Here is a 24,489-nt window from a genome sequence, read left to right as displayed (position 1 = left end):
TGTGTGTGTGTGTTTAGGCGTATGTGCTGCTTTTACAACCCCTTTAGTCTCTCCTCTTCTCTCTTTTCTCTTTTTCTTTCTTTGAGATGGTGTCTCACTCATTTAGCCCAGCTTTCCTAATTCTGGGACTTCAGAGGTATGCTACCATGCCCAGATTCCATTTTTCTTTTGTGGGTTGTGGGGTTTGAACTCAGGGCCTGAGCGCTGTCCCTGAGCTTCTTTGTGCTTAACGCTAGTGCTCTACCACTTGAGCCACAGCACCACTTCGGTTTTTTGAGAGGTTAATTAGAGATAAGAGTCTCACAGGGACTTTTCGGCCCAGGCCAGCTTTGAACCACGATCTAAAGATCTCAGCCTGCTAAGTAGCTAGGATTACAGGTGTGAGCCACCAGCACCCAGTTCAGATTCCATTTTTAATATTTGTGCTTTTATGAAGCTGCCTTTAGCACCTCCCTTTGGGAGTTCTCCAACCATGTGGACTTTTCTTTCTTTTTTTGGTCTGTCATGGAGCTTGAACTCTGGGCCTGGGCACTGTCCCTCAGCTCTTCAGCTCAAGGCGAGTGCTCTACCACTTGAGCTACAGCGCCACTTCTGGTTTTCTAGTGGTTTATTGGAGATAGGAGTCTCACGGTCTTTCCTGCCCGGGCTGGCTTTGAACCGTGATCCTCAGATCTCAGCCTCCTGAGTAGCTAGGTTTACAGGTGTGAGCCACTGGCGCCTGCATGTGGACTTTTCTTTGTACCTTCTTTCTCGCTCTGCCTGATGTTCTGGATCATACACTGTTTTCTGTGCGCTTCTAGCCTTGTGGAGTTGACTGAGTGTCTTTTCCTCTTCCAGGATGGGCTGGGCTAGGGGAGGATTAGCGAATCCAGGCAGCAGAAGCTTGGTCCTGGAGAGACCCTAAGGTTGGTCTCAGGGAGGTGTCACTACCCCAAATCTCTCCAGTCCAACAACTCTTGGCTTCCTGAGCACCTGGTGCTGGACGAGACCTGCTGGAATTGGATCAGCCCTAGGGACACAGTGGGGAGAACAGCACTGCTCACCTTCCCAGGAGTGGCAGGGAGGGGTGGGGTTTTGTGTAGTGATGGACACAGAGACAGCTGTCTTTTTCCTCACTCCCCAGCCTGGGGATGGGAGCACTAGAAAATGAATCCCAGACTAGCAGAGCTTACAGTCCCATTTGCAGAAACCATTTGTCACAATGACGTGAGATCTATTTCCGATTCTCTCTGGGCTTCAAGTTTTCCCCAGAGGCCGAATTTTTTTCCACGGGTCTCTAGTTGTTAAACTGGGAGGAGAGGAGGTATTGATGGATTTGTGCTAGGAGGGAGGCATCGGGCTCTGGGCCTTTCCACCTGCATAGCTCCAGCTATGATCACCTGTCCCCCGATGAAATATAGTCTTGGCTCACTGTTGAAGGAGTAAAACTCATTTTTTAAAGCATATTTTGAGGACCGCTTCCATTTTCCCTGGGAGACACATTTATAAATTGGAAGAGGGAATGTGTGTATGTGTGTGTGTGTGTGTGTGTGTGTGTGTGTGTGTGTGTGTGTGTACGTACACGTGCGTGTGTGCGTCTGTCCATCTGTCCATAGTAGGGCTTTGGACTCAGAGCCTTGAGTGCTGTCCCTTAGCTTTTTCACTCAGAGCTGGTGTTCTGCTACTTGAGTCATACCTCCACTCCTGGCTTTTTGGCATTTAATTGGAGATAAGAGTCTCGCAGATTTTCCTTCAAACCTCAATGTTTAGATCTCAGCTCCCTGATTAGCTAGGATTAGAGGTGTGAGCCATTGGTGCTCTCCTCCTCCTCCTCCTCCTCCCCCTCCTCTTCCCCCTCCTCCTCCCCCTCCTCCTCCTCCTCTTCCTCCTCCTCCTCCTCTTCCTGCTTGGACTCTGGGCCTGTCAGCTTGGTGGCATGTGGAAGGAACCACATCTGCATGGGAGCAGCTGTGCCCTCGGGCAGGACTTCGGGAGCCAGGTGGGAAGGGTGAGAAGCCGGAGCAGAAAGCCTTCTTTGTGGGAGAAGGCTCTGAGGCCAGTGGACTTGGAAGTTTTTGTTTTGTTTTCTGTTTTTGTTTTTTTTTTTGTCATGGGGCTTGAACTCTGGGCCTAGGCGCTGTCCCTGAGCTCTTCAGCTCAAGGCAAGCACCCTACCACTTGAGCCACAGTGCCACTTCTGGTTTTCTGGTGGTTAATTAAAGACAAGAGTCTCACAGACTTTTCTGCTCAGGCTGGCTTTGAACTGCAATCTTCAGATCCCAGCCTCCTGGGTAGCTAGGATTATAGGCATGAGCCACTGGCACCCAGCTGGACTTGGAGGTTTGGGAGATATTAAATCTGGCCTAGCCATGGTCAGGGCCAAAGATCAGAGCCAGCAGTTGCCAACACCAGGAGCTAGGTGTATTGGAGAGGTTTAGGTCCATATCTGAGGCACTCTCTAACAGGAAGCCATAGAGCATGCAGTCCCAGCAGTCTCTGTGACTTGGTGCAGGACCAAGACAACTGACAGCGTCTATAGGGTCAGAGAAGGAGCAGGCGCTCAGTGCACAAGAAGCCCTCTGGGTCAGTGGATGGACATTAGGCTCCAGATTCACCCTTTCCTGTAGCTTCTGTTCTTCTGCAGCATGAATATCACCACTGGCCACCTGCTTGCCGGCAAGGGTGGTGTTATGTGAGAGGAAGCCTGTGATGCGCAGAAAATGTAAGCCTGCAGCACACAGGTAAGGTCCCACTGTGGCTGCTGAACCAGAGCGGATCCAGTCTCCTGTGACATCCCCATTATCCGAAGCTTTTAGGGTTACACACTGGCTGCTGGGACTTGGGGTTTGTAAACCCCTCCCCAATGATCCACAAAGTACCCGAGAACATCTAAGAAGCAAAGGCTCCGTGGATGTTGGTTGAATAAATGAGTGACTGACTGAATGGGTGGCTAAAGGCTGCTCAGACCTCCCCAGTGATGAGACTGGCTATGGTGTGAAGAAAGAGGTGTGAACTGTCTCTCATACTCTTGCCCTCCTGCACTGGATCTACCATGTTGGAATGGCCTTGTCCACTAGTGGTTCCTGGGACAGGTGCACTCAGGGGCCTAACTATGTGATCAAGTTCAGAGCTCTGCTGGGCTCCTTTCTGGATGCTAGCTGACTGGATTGATTATAGTCTCTGCCACCCTTGTCACCTTTTCCCAAAGATGGGTTTTCACTACTGTCCTCTTCTTCCCTCCTCATTGGGGTGCAGATCCTGGCCAACGTCTTCCTCTACCTGTGCGCCATCATTGTGGGCATTATGTCTTACTACATGGCTGACCGCAAGCACCGCAAGGCCTTCCTAGAAGCCCGCCAGTCGCTGGAGGTGAAGATGAACCTGGAAGAGCAGAGCCAGCAGCAGGTAAGGCTCAGGACTTAGGGGGCTTTTGGTGGGGTGATCATGGGACTAGAGCATGCATGCAGGGTCTGCGAGGAGAGGAGCTAGATCAGCAGTGCCATGGTCCTCTGTAGGACAAGTGCCCCTGTACTCCCGGGCCTCAGTTCTCTCCTGTAGGGAGTTCCTGCCCCTCCTCATTGCATTCTAAGTCACTTAGGAAGAAGGAACCACAGTCGGATCCCCTGTTTTCCTCTGTCCATCTGGAAGAGTACCTGGATGTCCCTGCTCTCTGTCTATAGGCTTTGCTCCAGCCTAATCCAGGACAGAAGAGCCCCTTTTTGTAAGATAAGAATCTCTCAAACTTTGCTGCCCAGGCTAGCTTTGAACCATGATCCTCAGATCTTAGCCTCCTGAGTAGCTAGGATTCCAGGCAGGAACCACCAGCACCTGGCCTGTGACTCAGCCATTTAAATGGGTGTTGGTCTGGATTCATTTCAGATGCATTTTAGAACTTAGACCTTCCAAGTTCCTGTTATCCGGGTTTTTCTCCCCTTGTTGAGACTCCATGATTTTCTGCTCTTGAGAATCCTGTCAGTTTGTGCTCAGCTCTGGGTCTACTGAAACCTTTCATAGACCCAGATATATTGGAGATGAGGTTTTAGTTTTGGTGGATGCTCTAGGACCTTCGACCTGGAGGGAGGACAGTGATTACATCTCACTCATGTGCTCTAGACAGTGGTATGTGAGGATGCGCACAGATCATGTCGCTGATGGATCCCAGCTTTCTCTGTCCTGTCTCTATTTATGAAGCATAGAAGCTTCTGAGCTAGGCCTTGGAGTCAACTCCTTCAGCTGGCAGGTTTTAGAAGGGATTTTTTTTTCTGGCCTCTTTTTTGATAAAGCTCCAGGATTAATATCCCATCATATTCAACTTTCTGTACCCCAGGGTTCCCAAGGACCTGCCTTGAGTAGGTGTGTGTAAAGAATCCCTTTCCTCTGTCTGTCAGCACTTAGCTAAGCCAGGGAGTTCTTTCCTTAGAGTCTCGTTTTACTCATCAGCAGAGTGAAGGTACTGACACTTATTTTGCAGCTTTTCTCCCTCCCTCCCTCCCTCCCTCCCTCCCTCCCTTCCTTCCTTCCTTCCTTCCTTCCTCTCTTTCTCTTCCTCCCTCCTTCCCTTCCTCTCTTCCTTCCTCCCTCTCTTTCAAATGAAAAGCAAGCTTCTTTGTTGTGACTATTACAAAATATAATGCAACTTGGAGTATGACCTTGGGGTAGTTTCTTGGTCCCAAGGCCTCAGGTTTTTTTTTTTTTTTTTTTGTCAGTCATGGGGCTTGAACTCTGGGCCTGGGCATTGTCCTTGCACTCTTCAGTTCAAGGCGAGCTCTCTACCACTTGAGCCACAGCACCACGTACGGTTTTCTAGTAGTTTATTTGAGATAAGAGTTTCACAGTTTCCTGTCTGGGCTAGCTTTGAACCGTGATCCTCAGCCTCCTGAGTAGCTAGGATTACAGGTGTGAGCCTCCGGCGCCCGGCTAGGCCTTAGTTTTTAATCTGTGTATAAGATCCTTGGGTGACTGTTCCCAGGGTTAGAAGATTCTGTGGGCTCTTTTTCCATTTGGCCACCTGCCTGCCTGCCTGCCTAGGGGTTTCAGTATGCTCCTGTCACTGTAGTGACTGAAGTCATGAGAGAGATCTACTTGCATTTTACTTTCTTTTCATGTTTAGGTTGTAGCTAGGCTCAAGGCTCATGAAGTAATTTGTTTTTGTTTTTGTTTTTCTTCTTGCTCCCTGGAAGAGTTGGAGGGTGCCTTAGGTTATGCTTTACTTTTAAATGTTTAGAAGAACTGGCTCACAAAGTCTGCTGGGGGCTTGCCATATGCTAAAGAAAGTTAGCTAGATGCTGCATGAAGAGCAGGCCTTGGGCCCGATCATCCTAGGGGCTAGGCAGCCTGCTGTGCCATCCTGGCCCTCCCCTGGGCTGCTGGTCTCTCAGTGCTATCCCATTAGAAGCATCTGAATTTGGGAAGGATGGATTCAATTCAAAGCAATGTCTTTTGGAGACAAGGAATTCTAGGTTGCCAGTTTCTCACTTTCAGCTGCTTAAAGGTGTCCTTCCACTATCCTTTACCTTCCATCATTCCTGTTGAAATGTCGGTTGTCAGACATACTGTTGCTCCTGTTACAGAAATACTCAGTCTTTACAATACTTTTTTTTCCCTCTGGTCCTAGGGCTTGATCTCAGGGCCTGGGTGCTGTCCCTGAGCCTCTTTGTGCTCAAGGCTATTGTTCTACCACTTGAGACATAGCTCTACTTCTGGCATTTTCTAAGTAGTTTATTGGAGATGAGTCTCATGGAATTTCCTACTTGGGTTGGCTTGGAACTGTGATCCTTCAGTAACTAAGATTATAGGCATGAGTCCCAGTGCCTAGCTTTTACAATATTCTTTGTCTTTAGTTTTTAGCAGTTTTCCAGTGACATGACTAGGAGTTTTCTTTGTTTCATCCTTAGTATTGAAAGAGCTTCTTGAATAAATGGCTTGGAATGTTTCAGCCAGTATCTCTTACTGCTTTTGTCTCATTTTCAGTCCTTCTAGAACTCTATATATACTTTTATTTTATTATCTTGCTTTGTATTTTATTTTATTTCTGTGCTGATACTGGGACTTGAACTCAGGGCCTTGGTGCTTAGTTTTTTTCACTCAAGGCTGATGCTCTACTACTTGAGCTTTTTGCCTTTTTTTTTCCTTCTTGGCTTTTTGCTGATTAATTGAAGGTAAGAATCTCATAGACTTTCCTTCCCAGGCTGGCTTTCAATGGTGATCCTCAAATCTCAGCCTCCTGAGCTAGGCTTATACACATGAGCCTAAATATACATTTATACATACGTACATACATACATACAATCAGATTCTGTAAGTCTACCTCCTTTTTTCCTGACTCTTTCTTTCTTTTTTTTCGGGATTCAAATCCAAGTTTTATTATAATTATGCTACACTGTCTTAGATGACAAAGCAGCAATTGCATCAGCTCAGAAAAAGGGAGAACATTTCACACACAAGCTATTGCAATAACAGAACAGTTCATTAAACATCTGGGTGTACTTTTTTTTTTTAATAATACAAAACATAGTAACATTTCTTCCTTTCCTCTGCCCCTTGAGGCCACCCAATCTAGAACCTCATGTTCACACAAACCTCTTTACGGCATCATGGAAGGCAAGAAAGGAAGGAAAGTGCAATTTTGAAAAGTAATGTTACAGAACCAGGGTAACAAAAATAGGGCAAAAGGTAGTGGGTCCCTCAGTAGATTCTCTGCCCACAGGTAGGTCCTGATCTGGCTCATGTCCTTAATAAGAGTATGTTTTAAGAATAAACCCTGACATTAATACTGCCCTATTGTCTCTGTAACATTCCTCCTATAATCTTTTTTATCCTGTAAGCTTATTTGGAACTTCTTTAACGAACTCCACCTTGGTTTACCTCTCTGTCAAGTGCTCATTTTCCTTTCAGTTTCTAAACAACAAAAACAAAAACAGGAGAGCAAGAAACCATCAGCACAAAACCTCTTTCCTAGAAATACCTGGCCAAACACGCACAGCTGGAGCAAACAGATTGTGAAAACCAGGTCCAGCTGGCAATCTCTCAGATACTCAAGGAGATCCCGTTATTCTACATCTGTGGACTTAAAGTGATCATCATCCACAGTAGAATAAATATGTCCCTCGTTACTAAGAAAATCCACAGCTTGCTTAATTGTGGCTATAGGCATATGCTGGAGATGGTTCCGGAGATCCTGAAAGTTCAATCCTTCAGGTCTTGGGCAAGCCTTAATTAAATTCAGCACCTGATTCTGAACCACAGTAAGGCCATTGGAGGTCACAAAGCTATTCCCACTGAAGTTCCCTGCATCACTCATTCCTGGGTTGCTGAGAGAGGGTCTTTCTGCCATGGGCTGGCTGTTGGACTTGGTCAGCAACATGTGTGCATTGACCACTTCAAGAATATGTGTGGTGAACTCATTCATGTCCGCCAAGTGCATGATCTTAAATGCCACAAGGCTCTTTTTGTTCTGAAAAGATCTGAGGTGGCCACCCACTTTCACGTATGTTTCTGGAGGAACCACAGTGTTTTCACTGCTGGCATCATCTTTGTCAACCCACTGACGAACATCCATGGGTGAAGCAGTCATGTCATCTACTTTGTAAACAATATTGGTTGGAGCCTTTTCTGCATGTCTGATTATTCCCACAATAGTGACCTGTGAAATTTCAACATTCCCAATTTTGAATACTTCATCTGTGAGAGTGGCAGAAAGCAGCTGAGATATAGTACAGGGTACGATGTGCTGGGCTAGGGTTCTTGATTTCCTTTCGGCCTGCGTCGGGGTCTGTGAGCCGAAGCCCCCCAGGGACTGAGTGTAACCACCCGCTCCGCCAGAGCTGGTGCTGCCGAAGCTTTCAAACCCACTATTCCACATCTTTTTTGCCTGTCCGTCAGGCAAGGGGCCAGAAAGTTCGGTCTGGTCAGAACCCAGCTGCGGCCAGTTGTGTCTACTTTGCCACAAACTCCTGACTCTTTCTTTCTTCTTTCTATGCTTCTAAACATTTTTATTGATAAAACTTCGAGTTTACTAATCATCTCTTCCTCTGCTTTGTCCAATTCTCTGCTCATTTATTAAATATTTCATTAATTATTGTATGTCTTTCAGTTCTGGAATTTTCTTTGACTTTTTTTTAAGACTAGACACAAGTTCTCTGTTTAAATCATCCTTTTGGTCATCTATTTTAGGGAACTTTAAAAATATTTATTCTAAAGGCCCTGGCTAACAATCACATTATTTAGAATATTTGGTTCTGTGTTTCCCATTGAGTTTTGGTCCTATCTCTGGCACCCTGGCTTTTTTTTTTTATATTAACTGCTGCATATTGCGTGTGGAAGGTAGCAGTGGCTGAATGATGTTGTGTTTCTTCAGAGAGACTTGCTTTTCCTGCAGCAGATGGCTAGGACAGCAGCAGATCGCTTTGCTCCAGTGTGGGACTGAGATGATACAAAGCTAGACCAGCCTGAGATCAGATCTATTTGATGCCTATTCTGGGAAAGCACTCTTCAGAGATAATAACCAGAATGCTGGTCCTCCTATTAGGGACCCTAGGCTCCCCAGCACCATGAATGGCGGTATCCACCCTTTGTCTGTAACCTCCTTGCTGGCCTTTTCTGCTTAGATTCTTGGTCTCTTGGTCAAGCACATGTTCAGGGGGAATAGAGTACACATAGCCAGGTGGACCCTGCTGAGTTCTCCTTCCTCTAGTGCTTCAGCCCCTCTCTGTCTGCCTTGGAATCTTTGCCAGTCTTTGAATCTCATTTTGCCATTGCCCTCTGCTCAGCCTCTCAACCCTGGTCTCAGGGAAAGGTAACAGAGTGTGTTAGACTCACTTCAATGTGTTCCTTTTCCTTCTGAAGTCTTTGCCCCTCAAGCCTGTCTACCACTTTTGATTTCCATTTTCTTCAAAGACCTAGGACTTTTGGGGTGGGGGAATTGAGGAGAAGGGATTTAATCCAGCTCTATAGTTCTTGGCTTCTGGGTTGGTCTGATAGAAACTCCTCTAAAATAGCAAGAAGCAGAATTTGGACATCAGTTTTAAATGTTTTAAGTTAGATTTCAAGTAACTTTTATAAAATATAAAGATATGAGGAATATACTGGAAAGGTTATTCTTTTCTCATTCATTTCCAGCTATCCAGTTATATCAGATACTGTTACTTTTCTAATATATCCTTTCAGAAATACTCCATTTATTTGCAGATGTATCTATGTAGGCACAAACCTATTTACTCTTTCAAGAGCATCTTGAGTCTTTCTTTCTTTTTTCTCTTTCTTTCTTTCTTTCTTTCTTTCTTTCTTTCTTTCTTTCTTTCTTTCTTTCTTTCTTTCTTTCTTTCTTTCTTTCTTTCTTTCTCTCTCTCTCTCTCTCTTTCTCTCTCTCTCTCTCTCTCTTTCTTTCTTTCTTTCCATCCTTCCATACAATCCTGGGGCTCGAACCCAGGGCCTAGGTGCTACCCCTCAGCATTTTGGTCAACGCTAGTGCTCTACCACTTGAGCCACAGCTCTTCTAGCCTAGGCTGTCTTTGAACCATTATCCTCAGATTTCAGCCTCCTGAGTAGCTGGGATTATAGATGTGAACTACTGGTGTCTGCAGTTGGCTATACTTTTGATGTTTTATCCTGTCTGTTGAGAAACGTGCTATGGTGAAGATTAATGTACAAATATCTGAATCATGGCTTTCACTTCTTTGGGGTACATACCCAGAAGTGGAATTTCTGGGTCATGTGGTAGCTGTGTTTTAATGCCCAGTGCTGGTGCTTGAACCTCATAAATATCACTTAGCCAGCTCTCCAGCCCCATGTTTAACTTCTTGAGAACCCAGCCATGTGCATTTTTAATGTTGATAAATACTGCCAAATGTCTCATATACAGGTTGAAACTATTTATACTTCTAGCAGTGAATGAGAGTACATTTAGGCATTTATATTCTCTTGTTTATCTAGAGAATACTTCTTTGCTTTTGGAACCACTGATGCTCAAGGACAGTCCTTGCTCAGGAGGGCAGATCTTTCTATACTTTCATACCCCCATGACTGATATCAGCTCCTGCATCAGGAGACCCCCTTCCAAAAGCTGATGAATTTATATCTTAGATTTACATCCAGTGCTTCTGCCAGAGTTTGCTTTTTTGTTTGTTTATTTGTTCTAGTACTGGGGCTTGAAATCAGGGCTTGGCATGCTCCCTTAGGCAGTAAACTACAATTTGAACCTCATCTGTTAATTGGAGATAAAAGTACCTAAGTCTAATGGTCTTCCTTGCCAAGCTGGCTTTGAACTGAGATCCTCAGATCTCAACCTCCTTCACACCTAGGATTACAGGCGTGACCTGGTGCCTGGTCCTGCCAAGGTTTTCTCAGGACATTGAGTCCTGGCTTTCTCATCTTCTCCCTCTGTGACATTGGCAATTTGCTTCCTCGTCTTTAGTTTAGTCTTCTGAAAAATGAGGATTAAAAATACTCATATTGTCATGGGGCTATTTGGAAAACACATGAAGAAAGAAGGCAGAGGTGAACAAAGCTGCGAAGCCGTTGGTACCGTTGGCTGTTTTTGGCACAGGGCCCTGCAAACTCATTGGCTGAAGAGGGGAAGGGGAGGTGGGTGGGAGCAGCTGCTCCCTTCTCCTTGGTTTCAGCCAGGACAGAGGTTGAGCTCTCCCTAGGCACCGGGGCTGACGTGATTGGCATGCACTCTGGGCTGATTTCACATCCCAGGAGCTTCAGCCAGTGCATCTTGGGAGCTGACCACAGGCCAGCAATGGAGCTTTCATGGTCTCATCCATTTTCCTTCCTTCCTTCCTTCCTTCCTTCCTTCCTTCCTTCCTTCCTTCCTTCCTTCCTTCCTTCCTTCCTTCCTTCCTTCCTTCCTTCCTCCCTCCCTCCCTTCCCTCCCTTCCCTTCCCTTCCCTTCCCTTCCCTTCCCTTCCCTCCCTTCCCTTCCCTTCCCTTCCCTTCCCTCCCCTCCCCTCCCCTCCCCTCCCCTCCCCTCCCCTCCCCTCCCCTCCCCTCCCCTCCCCTTCCCTTCCCTTTTGTGCTAGAACTAGGGATGAACTCAAGGCCTGGGTTCTGTCTCTTAGGTATTTTACTCAAAGCTGGCACTCTACTACTTGAGCCATACCTCCACTTCTAGCTTTTTGGTGGTTAACTGGAGATAAGAGTCTCACAGACTTGCCTGTCCTGACTGACTTTGAACCTTGATCCTCAGATCTCAGCTTCTTGAGTAGCCAGGATTACAGATTTGCCTCTTGCCAAAGCCCCTGGTGAGGGGAACAGACTTCAACAGGAGCTTTGGCGGCCTTAGTAGGCGAGGATGCAGAAGCTGGCTCGGGAATGATGCTTACTCAAGGAGCCATTTGTAGCCAGTGCCACACCAAGCGGCGCACGTACTTGGCGTGTAATGCCTCAGAGAATCTGCAGCACTGGCTCTGATGGCCGAGACTTCTCTTTGTAGAAGGGGCTCCTTTCAGAACTCAGTGTCCAGAGACCTGTTTGGCTTTTGTGTGTCCCTGAGCATTTCTCTTTTAGGAGTGTGCAGTGGGAGGAAGGTGCCCTGCCACCGTGACTGTGTGGCCAGTGCAGGTCAATTTCCCTGGGGACCTCAGGGATGACTGGCCAGTGTAGCCCCATCCAGGCATTTCTGGTTCCAGTCCCTTTCTTGCTGGGAGATGTTTTTATGGAGACAATCAGCCGCCTTTGGGAAGGGGACCAGCCATGGTTCCCCTGGGAGGGACAAGGGGGCCTTGCCCTTCACACACAAGTATCTTCTCCACCACTCAGGCGGACAGGGATGGGTGGGAGGAGGGTGGACCGTCTCCATGGTGAGAAGGGTCTGGGACTCTGCAACTTCGCCATCTTGACCCCAGGTCCTAACCTCCTCGCAGGGCAGGGCTGAGCCTGGCCCTCTTGGAGGTAGAGAGCTTGTGGATGTGATACTCCCTGCACGTGGCCCTGCTGTGCCAGCCACAGGTCTGACTGGGGGTGGTCTGGGCGTGTTTACCTGTGTGCTGGGACTGCCCAGGTACATCTGGGGTCTTTCTCCAGCCTCCCCTCAGCTCTCTGGACCTGTTGGGTTGGAGCCCAAGACCTGGAAGAAAGAACTGTAGTTGTTGGTTGTGATTCCCATGGAAGGCTTACTTGGGGACCTGGGGGGTTGCTAAGCACCCCAACTGCCACCTGGCAACGGCAGGCATCCAGAAAATCCATCCGATACCTATTGCTAGGTGCACACTCACTGCAGAATTATGGGTGCCTCTGAATTTCACACAGACTTACTTCCCAAGCTGCGGTGTGGCTGAAGGAGGTTGGAGGGGCATAGTGGGCGACAGAGGAGCTGGCTGGGACACGCTGGCAATTTCTTGAAGTCCTGCCTTGTTAAGTGATCCAAATATGTGTCTAGTCCTCCTTCAGAGAAAAGCGAACAGCTCTTGGGCTCCACGTAATAGGAGAAGGAGCTATGGCGGGGTCCCTGTAGAATGACCCATGAACCAACTCTGTAGGCTTTAAAGGAAGCTGCTACCATCATCACCCGCACGCCCTGGGGATGGTGGCTTAGGGAGTCTTAGCTGTCCATCTCTGTCCATCTCCTGTGCAGCCTCTCGTGGGAGAGAAGCCTCTGGGGCAGCTAGCGCTTGCCAGCTCTGTGCTCTGTATCGCACCATGATCTTTCCCTAGATGGGTGACCTTCTGCCCTTGAGCAGGTCTGATGGTCTGGCCTGTCCTCTGGGAGCCTGAGCTCAGGATTCTGGAATGCTGCTGTTTCCTAAGTCTAGTAGTGACCACTTGTTTTCCCGAGCCTTCCTCCTCACTGACCTTTGCCCAAGGCTGTTTCACTGTTCCCTCAAGACCTCTGGCTCTGAGGACAGGGCAAGATGTCACCTTGACCTTGAGGCTGTTCCCATGGGGAGCTGGTGGGGGAGAGGAGAGCCAAGCAAGAAGACAGGCCTGGCGTTGGATTCCACTGGCAACTGAAAGTGCCCGGTGTTGTCCTGGCAGTGGTGAGGTGGGGGTGGGGACTGGCTCTTCCCACTCCGCGCTTCCCACTCCGCGGCTCTGTTCCTAGTTGCTGTCCAGGGCCCAGGTTCCTGATGCCAGTATCTTCAGCACTGAAGGTTCAACCCCCTCATCTGCCAGACAGGATACGGAACCTCCTCCAACACTAGCCCTGAAGTCCACTTGCTGTCTCAGCTTCTTCCCAGAACCATTCACGAATAATACTGTTTTCATGTTAACCTCGAGTGGCTCTTACTGGGAGAAGTACCAGAGAATCCTTGCCCCGTGATGTGAACTGGGAACTAATTCTGTCGCTGCTAGTTCCTACTTCTTGGATTTCCCAGAACATTCATCATTCATTATTCTAGGAGTGAACCGAATAAATCCATTAAAAACAAACAAACAAAAAACTAGGATTCGAACTCAAGGCCTTGTACTTGCTAGGCAGGTGCTCTGCCACAGAGCCATGCCTTCAGCCCTAAATCCATGGCTTACACAGTGGGGGTGATGAGCAGGCTGTGTTAAAGCCATGGTGAGCCTTTGGTGGCTCTGAGCAGCAGTGGTGAGGCTGGCACCGCCACCCCACGCAGAGGGGTGCCCTCTGAGCTGGCCTGCGGCGCTTGCTATGTGAGGAGTTGGGGGATCTGCAGTCTGTGGCTGGTGTTGGGGTGCATCCCATCCCTACCTGGCTGCAAGAGTGAAGCTGAGTTTATATGGGTGGATTATTGACTCCCATTGTGTCAGCCATATCTTCCCCCACCCTAACTTTTGTGCCAGGACTGGGGCTTGAACTCAGGATTTCAGTGCTGTCTGTCTCTTGGCTGGTGCTCTGTCAATTACTTGAGCCACAGCTCCACTTCTGGCTTGCTGGTGGTTTATTGGAGATAAAGAGTCTCATGGACTTTCCTGTCCATACTGGCTTCGAACTGCAGTCCTCAGATCTCAGCTTTCTCAGAAGCTAGAGTTACAGGGGTGAGCCACCAGTGCTGCGTCCTGGGTTGTCTCGTTTCATAATGAGATAAGTCATTTAGTGGCTGGTATTTCCTCCTGGTGAGAACTCTGTTTGGAAGAAGTGTTACTGTGAGGCTCCCTTAGGTGGTCTCTGGCTCTGTGGCTATCTGTTTTCTTTGACTTGCTCAGAGTTTTAAAATAGTCTTCTAATACTTAAAAATGTGTGCAGATGTATAGTAACCTGAACTTACAGCCACGGTAGAAAGTAGTGCTATGTGACAACACAAGGCTCAGAGGAAGACTTATGTTCACATCCTAGCTAGGTCCTTTACCTTGACCATAACCTTGAGCTTGACTTAGGCCCTCTGAACTTGCTGTCTGTGGAATGGGAACTGGATGGGATGATTAAGACATCTACAAGAAGATACTGGTGTTTCATGCCCCCCCCCCCCATGCCCACCCTCAAGTCCCTGGGGATACAGTTGTGAGCCTAACCGATTGTGTTGACCATGGCAGATCTGAATGAATGAGAATTGGTTACCCAGTTGTAGAAGGAGCTTGCAGAAATCCAGGGATAGGGAGAAGGTGCTATTTAATTCTCTTGGGGATAGGGAAAGCTTTTTAAAGTGAGATTGTGGCCAAGACCTGAAGAGCCATGGGTGGGAGACAGTCCGTAAGTGAAAAGGCCTAAGGAAGTTATGACTGCAGGACACCAGAGGGGCCAGTGTAGATGGGCAGAAATGAGGGGAAGAGAAGCCGAGAGTGAGGGCCGGGTCCTTCAGGGCCTTGCTTTTGCCCCTGAGGGAACCTGGAGCCATCAAGGGTTTTGGCTTTCAGTGGTTCAGTGTGGCGGTCAGTGGGATCTGGGCGAAGTGGCACGCCTCAGGGGAGGGTGGAGGTGTGCATAGGCATGAGGGGAAGGAAGATGCTAGGTGTGTTCTGAAGGTAGAGCCAGCAGGATCTACAGCGGGATGCACAAGAGACAGGACAACCAAGAGTGGATGTGTCTCTCCAGGTGGGACCAGGCATGCTGAGTTGCAGAAGGCTTGTGGACATCCTGGGGAAGGTTGGTGGGTACACTCAGGCTGTTTTAGGGTGCAGAGCTCATTCTGTGCTCTCACCACACATCTGGCAGGGCCAGGGCACCGAGCTCAGGCGTGAAGACTTCTTTCTCCAGGTCACACTGGAGGGAAGCTGTAGGACAGTCTCAGTGTGTTATGAGTTCAGTGGAAGCTGGCAAGCCTTTGGTTGCTTCTGCCTATGATCATTACTTAGGCAAGTTTGCTGTCAGGAGTTATAGAAGAGTTTTAGGCCTGCCTTCACCATTTCCATACCCGCAGCCCCTCAGGGCCTTAGCTGAAGCCAACCAAAGGGTGCAAAGAGAAAATGACTGGTAGAAAATTGTGATTTGTGAAGCAGCTACCTCGCTGTACCAGACAGTATCTCTTTGTGTCTTGGCAGGCTCATTCAGAATATATTATGATGCATCCAAATAGAAGCAACGGAGAAGAACAGATCTGGCTGGGATAGATAGATCTGGGTGGTCACGTGACCTTATCAAAGAAAGGAGAAGTCAGGGTGTGGAATGAAAAGCATAGCCCAGAGTGAAGGCTGTGGGAAGGTGGAAGTAGGAGGATGGTCAGCAGTCCAGCCCCAGACTCCTAAAAGTGTTTGTAGTTAGATTTCAAGAATATAATGGGTGCAGGGCTGGGAAGGTGGCTTAGTGGTAGGGCGCTTGCCTTGCATGCATGAAGCCCTGGGTTCGATTCCCCAGCACCACATAAGCAAAAAGAAAAAAAGCCAGAAGTGGCACTGTGACTCAAGTGGTAGAGTGCTAGCCTTGAGCTGAAGAGCTGAGGGACAGCACCCAGGCCCAGAGTTCAAGTCCCACGACCGGACCCCCCAAAAAATAAATAAATAAAAGAATATAATGGGTGCAGATTCTTGGGTGGCTTTTCTGGAAAGCCAGCACCAGTGGCTCACACCTATAATCCTAGCTACTCTGGAGGCTGCGATCTGAGGATCACAGTTTGAAACCAGCCTGGGCAGGAAAGTACATGAAACGCTAATCTCCAAGGCACCACTAAAAAATCTGGAAGTGGAGCTGTAGCTCAAGTGATAGAGTGATAGCCTTGAGCAAAAATAGCTCAGGGGTACCCAAGGCCTGAATTCGAGCTCCAGCAATAGCAAACGCATGCATGCATGCACATGTGCACGCACGCACGCACACACACACACACACATCCCCATATAGAAGGGACTTAGAAACTAGGAGGGAGACAAGAATGGAAGGGCAGCTATAGCGGAAGTAGCTTAAGGATTCCTGGTAAGATTTACTCCTTACAGGGAGTGAAGCCAAGCCACCATTGTCCCAGTTGTTGGAGTCGTGTCTGCTTCACTCACTTGAGCCTTCGTGCCAGGATGGAAGTGAGCTGCTCTTTCTGGGTCGTGACAGGGAGGCAGTTGGTGTGAGCGTCCATTTCAGTCAGCATCCTTCTCAGCTCTGCCCCTCTGCCTGGAGATGCGGGCTGTGCGCAGTTCCTGCAGGGTTTTATTTATTTTCGAATTCTTTGTTGTGATTAAGTGATTATATAATTTCACAGTATTGTGGGATAGTGATAGTTAAAGTCACAAACACATGCTGACTTTCATGGGGCAAATTGTCTATCGTGGCCTATAAAGTTTATGAGTTCTATGAGCTTTGACAATACAGCTATTTCTTCCACATTGGGTGATATGTACATTCCTTTCCTTTTGCATAGCATCAGCTGTTCCCTCTTTCCCCCTCGTTCCCTCCCTCCCTCCCTCCCTCCTATCACTGCTTAGTTTGTTTTGATCAATGTCCAGTGCAGCTGATGGGTCTCACTGTTGTATGTTTTTGCCTGATTCCCTCTAATTCTGTGTCCTCCTCCTAGTTTCCCTCCGGTGTGTACATATATACCATATATGTGATCAGCAGCATGGGGTTATTTAGTAGTTATTTGACCAGATAAGTGGAGGTCCTTTGTTTTTCAAGTCTTGTTAACTTTATCATATCACCTTATGTTTTAGATTTAACATCCACTTATCAGGGAGTCCATGTGCCGTTTGTCTCTTTGCTCTTGGCTTACCTCACTCAACGTGATTTCTTCTAGTTCCATCCATTTCCCTGCAAATGCCATTATTTTGTCCTTTCTAATGGCTACATAATTTTCCATTGTTTATAGATACCACAATTTTTGGATCCATTCATCTGTAGTGGGGCATCTGGGTTGTTTCCATATCTTGGCTATTGTGAACAGTGCTGCAGTAAACATGGAGGCCTGTGTGTCCTTGTATCCTGGTTCCTGTTGTTCAGGGTAGATGCCTAGGAGTGATATGGCTGGGTCATAGGGGAGGTCAATCTTTAGCTTTCTGAGGACCCTCCAGACTGCCTTCCAAAGTGGCTGTGTAACTGTACATTCCCACTAGCAGCGTAATAGGGTTCCTCTTTCTCCGCATCCCCTCCAGCATTTGTCCTTGGCTGACTTGAGGATGTGGGCCATTCTGATGGGGGTAAGGTGGTATCTCAATTCTGACGGGGGTAAGGTGGTATCTCAAGATTGTTTTTATTTGCATTTCCTTCACAACCAAGGATGGTGAACATCTCCTCATGTGTTTCTTTGCCATTTTTATCTCTCCTTCTGAGAAGTCTCTCTTTAGTTCCCTTGCCCATTTAGTAATTAGTTTATTAGGTTTGGGAGGGTTTAGGTTCTTGAGTTCCCTGTATATACTGGGTATTAACCTCTTGTGTGATATATTGCTGGTAAATATTTTTTCCCAATTAGTTGATTGTCTTTCTAGCTTGGTTGCTATATCTTTAGCTGTTCCTGCAGTGTTTTAGAGCTGGCTTTCTCATATGGTGGCCCCTAGCCATATTTGAATTTAAATGCAGTTAGAAGGGGCTGGGAAGGTGGCTCAATGGTAGAGTGCTTGCCTTGCATGCATGAGGCCCTGGGTTCCATTCCTCAGCACCACATAAGCAGAAAAAGCTGGAAGCCGCGCTGTGGCTCAAGTGGTAGAATGCTAGCCTTGAGCTGAAGAGCTGAGGGACAGCGCCTAGGCCCAGAGTTCAAGCCCCATGACTAACAAATAAATAAATAAATTAACAAATGAAAGTCAGGTCCTAGCTGGGTGTGGTGACTCACGCCTGTAATCCTAGCTACTCAGGAGGCTGAGATCTGAGGATTAGGATTCAAAGCCACCCCACGGACAAAAGTCCGTGAGACTCTTATCTCCAATAAACCACTCAGAAAACCAGAAGTGGCACTGTGGCTCAAGTGATAGAGCACTTGCTTTGAGCTGAAGAGCTGAGGGACAGTGCCCAGGCTCAGAGTTCAAGACCCAAAACTGGCCAAAAAAAAAGTCAGTTCCTTAGCATTATTGGCTACATGTGGCTAGTGGCTTCCATGTTGGACAGCACAGTTCCAGATCCCTTCCATGTTGTGGAAAGTTCTTTAGAGCGACGGCTTGCCCCTTGGGCCATGTCTCCTAGCTGACAGCTCATTAACTCACCAAATCTCCAAGGAACATCCGCCCTGTGCCATATACTCTTGGTGAGGGAGGGCTCCAGGTACCACACACGTGGCCATCTGCGGGCCCAAGGGGCTGTCTCCTGAGCCTGCATCACCATGGCCAGCACAGTGTCCCCTTTCTCTGGAGACTGGCAAGGAGTCCAGGCCATTGACTAGAAGTCCTACAATATCAGTCATTCCCATACATGGTAGACCACCTGGCGCCTCGCTGCTCTTGGCAGTACTGTTTGCCTTTCCTGATGGAGCCCAGGGACTTGCATTGATGACCAATGACTGTCCGTTGAATGGCTGGGGTTGGGACCTCATTGTGTAAAGTGGAGTTTGGAGATTTCACATATTATATGACATGGGGCCTTGTTCAGGGAGAACTGAGCTGTTTGGACTTCATCCTTCCAGGCTTAGAGTACATCATCCTCCTGCTCTTCATTTCCTGCCTCCTGCAGCTTCCTCTGAGAAGTACTGGGGCTCGAACTCAGAAATTAGGCACTGTCTCTTAGCATTTTTGCTTAAGGCTGTTGCTCTACCTCTTGAGCTACATCTCCACTTCCAGGCTTTTTTGGTGGTTAATTGGAGATAAGAGTCTCACAGACTTTCCTGCCTGGGCTGGCTTTGAAGTGCCATCCTCAGATCTCAGCCTCCTGAATAGCTAGGATTATAGGCATGAGCCACTGACACCTGGGCTTCCAGTGTCCTTTTAACTTACAATTGGTTTTCCCAGAGGCTCCAAGCCTGGGTAAACTAGACACAAGACTAGTTCAGACAGATTTGCCAGGTCACAGTGGTATATATTTATGTTGCTACACAAGCATGCAGCACACCCTTAGGACACATATGGGCACCACCAAGCAAGCAGCCTTCACACACATACACACACACACATACATACACGCACACACATACACATACACACACACACACACACATCTTGTACGGACACAGTGTACACACACATACACACACATCAGGGCATGTGCACACTAGTGCCTAGATACTGTTGGCCTCTTTCTCCACTTGCATCTCTCCCTCTGCTTTGCAAGGATGCTGTAGGTAGCTAGCTTCTCACCAGCAGAGTTCATTTATCCACATCCTTCCTGGCTGCCTGCCCTGCTGTGATTAACTCCTGAATGCCTCATCAGAGATCAGCCGTAACAACTTGGGGCCCCTGGGAGCAATGTTGGCCTCCTTCCTCCATCTCATCTCTGAGCTGGCACAAAGCAGAGCCTGGCCTGAGTCACTGCCAAGGAGATGACACTTAACTGGTTCTTTCTCTCAGCCTGATGGAGGCCATGCTGACAGACTGCCCTGCGCATCACCTAGGACAGGCCTGGGTTTCTGGATTGGTTTTTTGTTTTCTCTTTTTCTCTACCCACAGAGCCTTCCAGGGCCTTCCAGAGCTTGTTCTTTCTCTACACTCTGTTTGATTCTATTCCCAGAGAGGGTCAGGACCTTGAGTTTATTATCATACTGTATTTTGACAATAACCAACCAAGGCATGGAGAGAAAACAGTGAAGCATTTGACCTGTTGCCTTCCTCTGTTTTACACAGCCCCAGCCTAGCACGCCAGCTCGGGCTCCCAGGATTTAGCTGCATGTCCCTCTCCTCTGAACCCCCCTTTCAGCCTGGACTTGACCTCCTTCTACAGCCTTCCCACCCGGTATTCAAGAATGAGAGTTCAGGCTGGGCGCCGGTGGCCCACGCCTGTCATCCTAGCTACTAAGGAGGCTGAGATCTGAGGATCTCAGTTCAAAGCCAGCCCGGGCAGGAAAGTCCCTGAAACTCTTTATCTCCAATTAACCACCAGAAAACCGGAAGTGGTGCTGTGGCTCAAGTGGTAGAGTGCTCACCTTGAGCTGAAGAGGTCAGGGACAGTGCGCAGGCCCAGAGTTCAAGCCCCACAACAAACAACAAGAAAGAATGAGAGTTCACCACCTCTCAGCTCAGCACGTTCTTTGTACTGTGAAAATGCTCCCCCCTCGGAAAGCAGCAATCTGTTCCCCAGCAGCGCCCCGCACTCACCTTCTCTTGGGAGGCTGCAAAGCGAGCCTCGTCTCTTCTCCACGCCCAGCTTTCCCCACGTGTGAGCTCGGCTGGCTCCCCGGTCCCAGGCTCACAGAGCCCTCTCTTTTCTCCAGCCAGATCCCAGGCCCTCCGACCTCCTCAGATGCCTGGACTCGGGCTGTTCACCTCGTGCTCACTGCCTGTGAAGGCTGAGGTGCTGTCTCCTTCCTGCAGAGCAGGGGGGAACTTGAGTCTCTGATCTGGGGGAATAGGTCAAGAGGCTTGTTGAAGTAACCACTTTGTGCTATGAATTCATTTAAAACCTAATAGCAGCCGGGGGTGGGTGGCTCACACCTGTAATCCTAGCTACTCAGGAGGCTGAGATCTAAGGATCATGGTTCGAAGTCAGCGTGGGCAGAAAAGTCCCTGTGAGACCAGAAGTGGCACTGTGGCTCAAGTGGTAGAGCACTAACTTTGAATACAGAGAGGCTCAGGGACAGCACTCAGGTCCTGAGTTCAAGCACCACAACTGACTAAAAAATAGCAAAGTCAGGCGTTGGTGGCTCAAGCCTGTAATCCTAGCTGAGATCTGAGGATGGAGATTTGGAGGCAGGAAAGTCTGTGAGCTGCTTATCTCCACTGTACTACCAAAAAGCCAGACATGGAGCTGTGGGTCAAGGGGTAGAGCGCTAGACTTGAGCAATAAAAACCCCCAAAAGCTCAGGGACAGTCCCAGGCTTTGAGTTTAAGCCCCATTTGCACAAACAAACAACAACAAAAACCCTCATAGCAACTTAAACACTCCAGTGTTGATACACCGTGTCGCCTCTGTCTGCTGTCCCACAGTTGGTTTTAAGGACTAAGGTAGAGATTGTCGCCTCATCCCTTTTGAATGCCATCGTGGTCACTGTGGAGTGAAATCTGTATGAACCGCCTGACCTACATACATATTCCATCCACAGTCCATAAATGCATGATTTGACACATTGGTCAAATAAGAGACCTAAGGGAGCTCCTATTATTCAGGCAAAGAGCAATGGTTGCAGGGCCAGTGCTTGCTGAGGGTGATAGGGGTCTTAGCATCCTAGCCCCCTAGTCAGGGAACTTTGCTTTGCCACCAGATCCTTAAGTGGTCACAAGACCACTCCTCCTCCCTCTGACAAGATCTTTTAGCTTTAAAAATGTCTCTTCAGCTGGGCACCAGTGGCTCACGCCTGTAATCCTAGCTACTCAGGAGGCTGAGATCTGGGGAATCACACTTCAAAGCCAGCCCAGGCAGGAAAGTCTGTGAGACTCTTATCTCCAATTAAACACCAGAAAACCAGAAGTGGCTCTGTGGATCAAGCGGTAGAGCTCTAGCCTTGAGCTGAAGAGCCAAGGGCCAGTACCCAGGCCCAGAGTTCAAGCCCCACAACTGACCAAAAAAAAAAAAAAAAAAATCTCTTCAGCAAAGTGGCCTCTGGAATTCTTGCTATCTAGCTCCTTGGCCTCACTAGAACTTACTTTTTGGAGGCCCAGGCTTCCAGGTAAGAAAATACCATTTTCCACTAGGTCAGTCTTCCAGGCACAGTGTGGATAAAAAGGTACAGACAGGGAAAGGGAAAGGTAGAATCTTGGTACAGCTGGATCAGGCCTGCAGGAATAGATATTCATACGTAAAGCACATTAGTCATTCCACCCCAGTACATTTAACAAGGAGAAACAATATGAAAAGCTCTGACATTGACCACAAAGCTCCATGGAATGTTGGCAGTTTCACTATTACACATAGTCCATGTCTTCATTCAGTTAATATGTTCATTGAATATAGTTTATGTAAATCAGTATATCAAACTGATGCATAAAGAATAATGATGCTCCATGAATATTGCTCATAGTATTTGAGAGTTCCAAATGCCAAGAGTTTTAAAGGTCTAGTTTTCAAGTCCTCTTGGAAAAAGTCACACATCAATGATGAAACTGGGAGACAGTGAGGGAAGGGGTGACACTGTCTGAAAAGAAATGTACTCTACCTGACTTATTACTGTAACCCCATTGTTTTAAAAACAATGATGAAAATAAAGAGTAAGGAGCAAGGAAGAATAAATAGTTAAGTTTCGGTTCTGACAATGCTGATGGCAGTTAGTTCTCTGAGACCTGGTGAGCTGTGGCGCCTCCTAGCTGTTTGGGGCTGTAGCCATTTCAGCTTTTAAGTGAATTCCACTGGCTTGGTGTTCCACAGTGTCTGCTTTGGCTTTGTCTGCTTTGGCAGTATGGCTCAGGCCGTCATCTTAGTAGGATCTTCCAAAATGTTGCTCGCTGGCCGGGTGTCCGTGGCTCATGCTTGTCATCCTAGCTGCTCAGAAGACTGAGATCTGAGGATCATGGTTCAAAGTCAACCCAGACAGGAAAGTCCACGAGACTCTTATGTCCACTGAGCTACAGAATAATGATGATGATGCCACCCTGCTAGCCACACTGAGTGGGGAAGCCTCAAGTCCTGCGCGTTGCGCAGCCTTGGCACTGCCCCTCTGGGTAGCCAGTGACTCAGCACAGGTTCCGCCCCCCTCTTGTGCCACTGGACACTGTCTCCTGGACATCCCCAAGCAGGCTGGGAAGTCTGGAGCCAGCCCACGGGACCCCCAGAGCCTCCCTCTCTGAGAAATCTGGCAGTTCCAGAGAAGTCAGGGTCAGGGTTAGGATCACAGCTGGAGACAGCAGGTCGTTCCATGGTTATTTTGAGTGTTTTAAGGGTAAGAACTGCAACTTTGAAAATACTACATTTTCTCTTAATTCTATCCCTCAAGATAAACTGTCTTTTTCTTTTTTTTGTAGGTCATGGGGCTTGAACTCTGGGCCCGAACGCTGTCCCTGAGCTCTTCAGCTCAAGGCTAGTGTTCTACCACTTGAGCCACAGCGCCACTTCTGGCTTTTTTCTTTTTGCTTATGTGGTGCTGAGGAATCGACCCCAGGGCCTCATGCATGCAAGGCAAGCGCTCTACCACTGAGCCACCTTCCCAGCCCCCCATGATCATGTTTTTATGGTGGAAAAATGTCTATGTAGGGTTAGCCAGCCACCACACAACCAGGAGTCAGGAGTCAGTTGTACCTACACCTTCCCTTCTGCAGCCTGCTTGGGGTGTTGATCTTGGCCACAGGAACAAGGCCAGAGAACCTGTCACAGCCTGTTTGATTTGGTTCTTGTCAACTTTGACATCCTTGGTGAACACAAGTGTGTTGTCTTCTGTCTTGTTTGTGGTGGACTCTGGTCAGGGCATCTGCTGATGGCATACTGGTCAAGCCTGTTTCTCCTGGGCTGTCATTTTGGTGGGCTGCCTCTAGATCAGTGTCTTGGGCCACAAGAAGGTGGATGAACAGATGATACAGAGGGTGTGTGTGTGTGTGTGTGTGTGTGTGTGTGTGTGTGTGTGTGTGTGTTGATGCTTTTTCACATCATCTTGTTGGCCTTCAAAGCCTCTGTTTTAAGGAGGGGCAGGAACTTCCTTCCTTGCTCTCAGATCCATCTTGGTGAAAAGGGCCATTGTGACCATGTTTAAGGTTACTTAATCCTCCGCACCCAGGGGTGCATCTCCATGAGATCAGCCATCCACTGGGCATTTGGCAAGCTTTTCTCACAAATGTTATTTATTATTCCGATGCAGATCTTCTTGCACATATATCTTTTTTTTTTTTAAATTATTTCCTTTGGATAAATTCCCAGAAGAGTCATTAATAGGTCAAAGGCTTGGAACATTCTTAGAATTCCTGCAACATATAGCACATAGCTGGTATTTTTGGAAAAGGAAGCATTTCCTCTATTCTAGAATGACTAAACTACATCCATCAGGTCTGGGTTGCTTGGGGTAACCCCCAACCCTTCACCCCTGCATGCATTGTGGGAACCACTAGGTTGGTAGAGAGAGAGCTGAAACCCAGCCTCCTTCTTGCCCCTGAAACATAAAGTGATGGGATTTTTTTTTTTACTTACTTTTTACAAAACAGGGTCTGGTTATGTAGCCTTGGCTAGCCTTGAACTCTGTTTTTCTTTTCTTTACT

General features: G+C 48.0%; 2 protein-coding genes across 3 annotated transcripts in view; one reads left to right on the top strand and one right to left on the bottom strand.

Annotated features, from left to right (window-relative positions):
* Nucleotides 1-24,489, top strand: part of Adcy3 (adenylate cyclase 3) — a 93,219-nt gene that overhangs the window by 39,820 nt on the left and 28,910 nt on the right. For both annotated transcript variants that reach the window (XM_042696733.1, XM_042696732.1), the window contains exon 3: nucleotides 3,235-3,384. In XM_042696733.1, coding sequence (XP_042552667.1) covers nucleotides 3,235-3,384 — 150 coding nt within the window. The remainder of the gene's footprint in view (nucleotides 1-3,234; nucleotides 3,385-24,489) is intronic.
* Nucleotides 6,812-7,884, bottom strand: LOC122122502 (replication protein A 32 kDa subunit-like). The gene has a single exon (XM_042696737.1). It carries the CDS (start codon nucleotides 7,838-7,840, stop codon nucleotides 7,028-7,030), a length of 813 nt encoding a protein of 270 aa, XP_042552671.1. The 5' UTR covers nucleotides 7,841-7,884; the 3' UTR covers nucleotides 6,812-7,027.

This window comes from Dipodomys spectabilis, unplaced genomic scaffold (genome assembly GCF_019054845.1).
Source record: "Dipodomys spectabilis isolate Male_0828 unplaced genomic scaffold, ASM1905484v1 ptg000210l, whole genome shotgun sequence".
Taxonomy (NCBI): domain Eukaryota; kingdom Metazoa; phylum Chordata; class Mammalia; order Rodentia; family Heteromyidae; genus Dipodomys; species Dipodomys spectabilis.
Note: the sequence above shows the minus strand (reverse complement) of the source record. Positions and strands in the feature narration are given on the sequence as shown.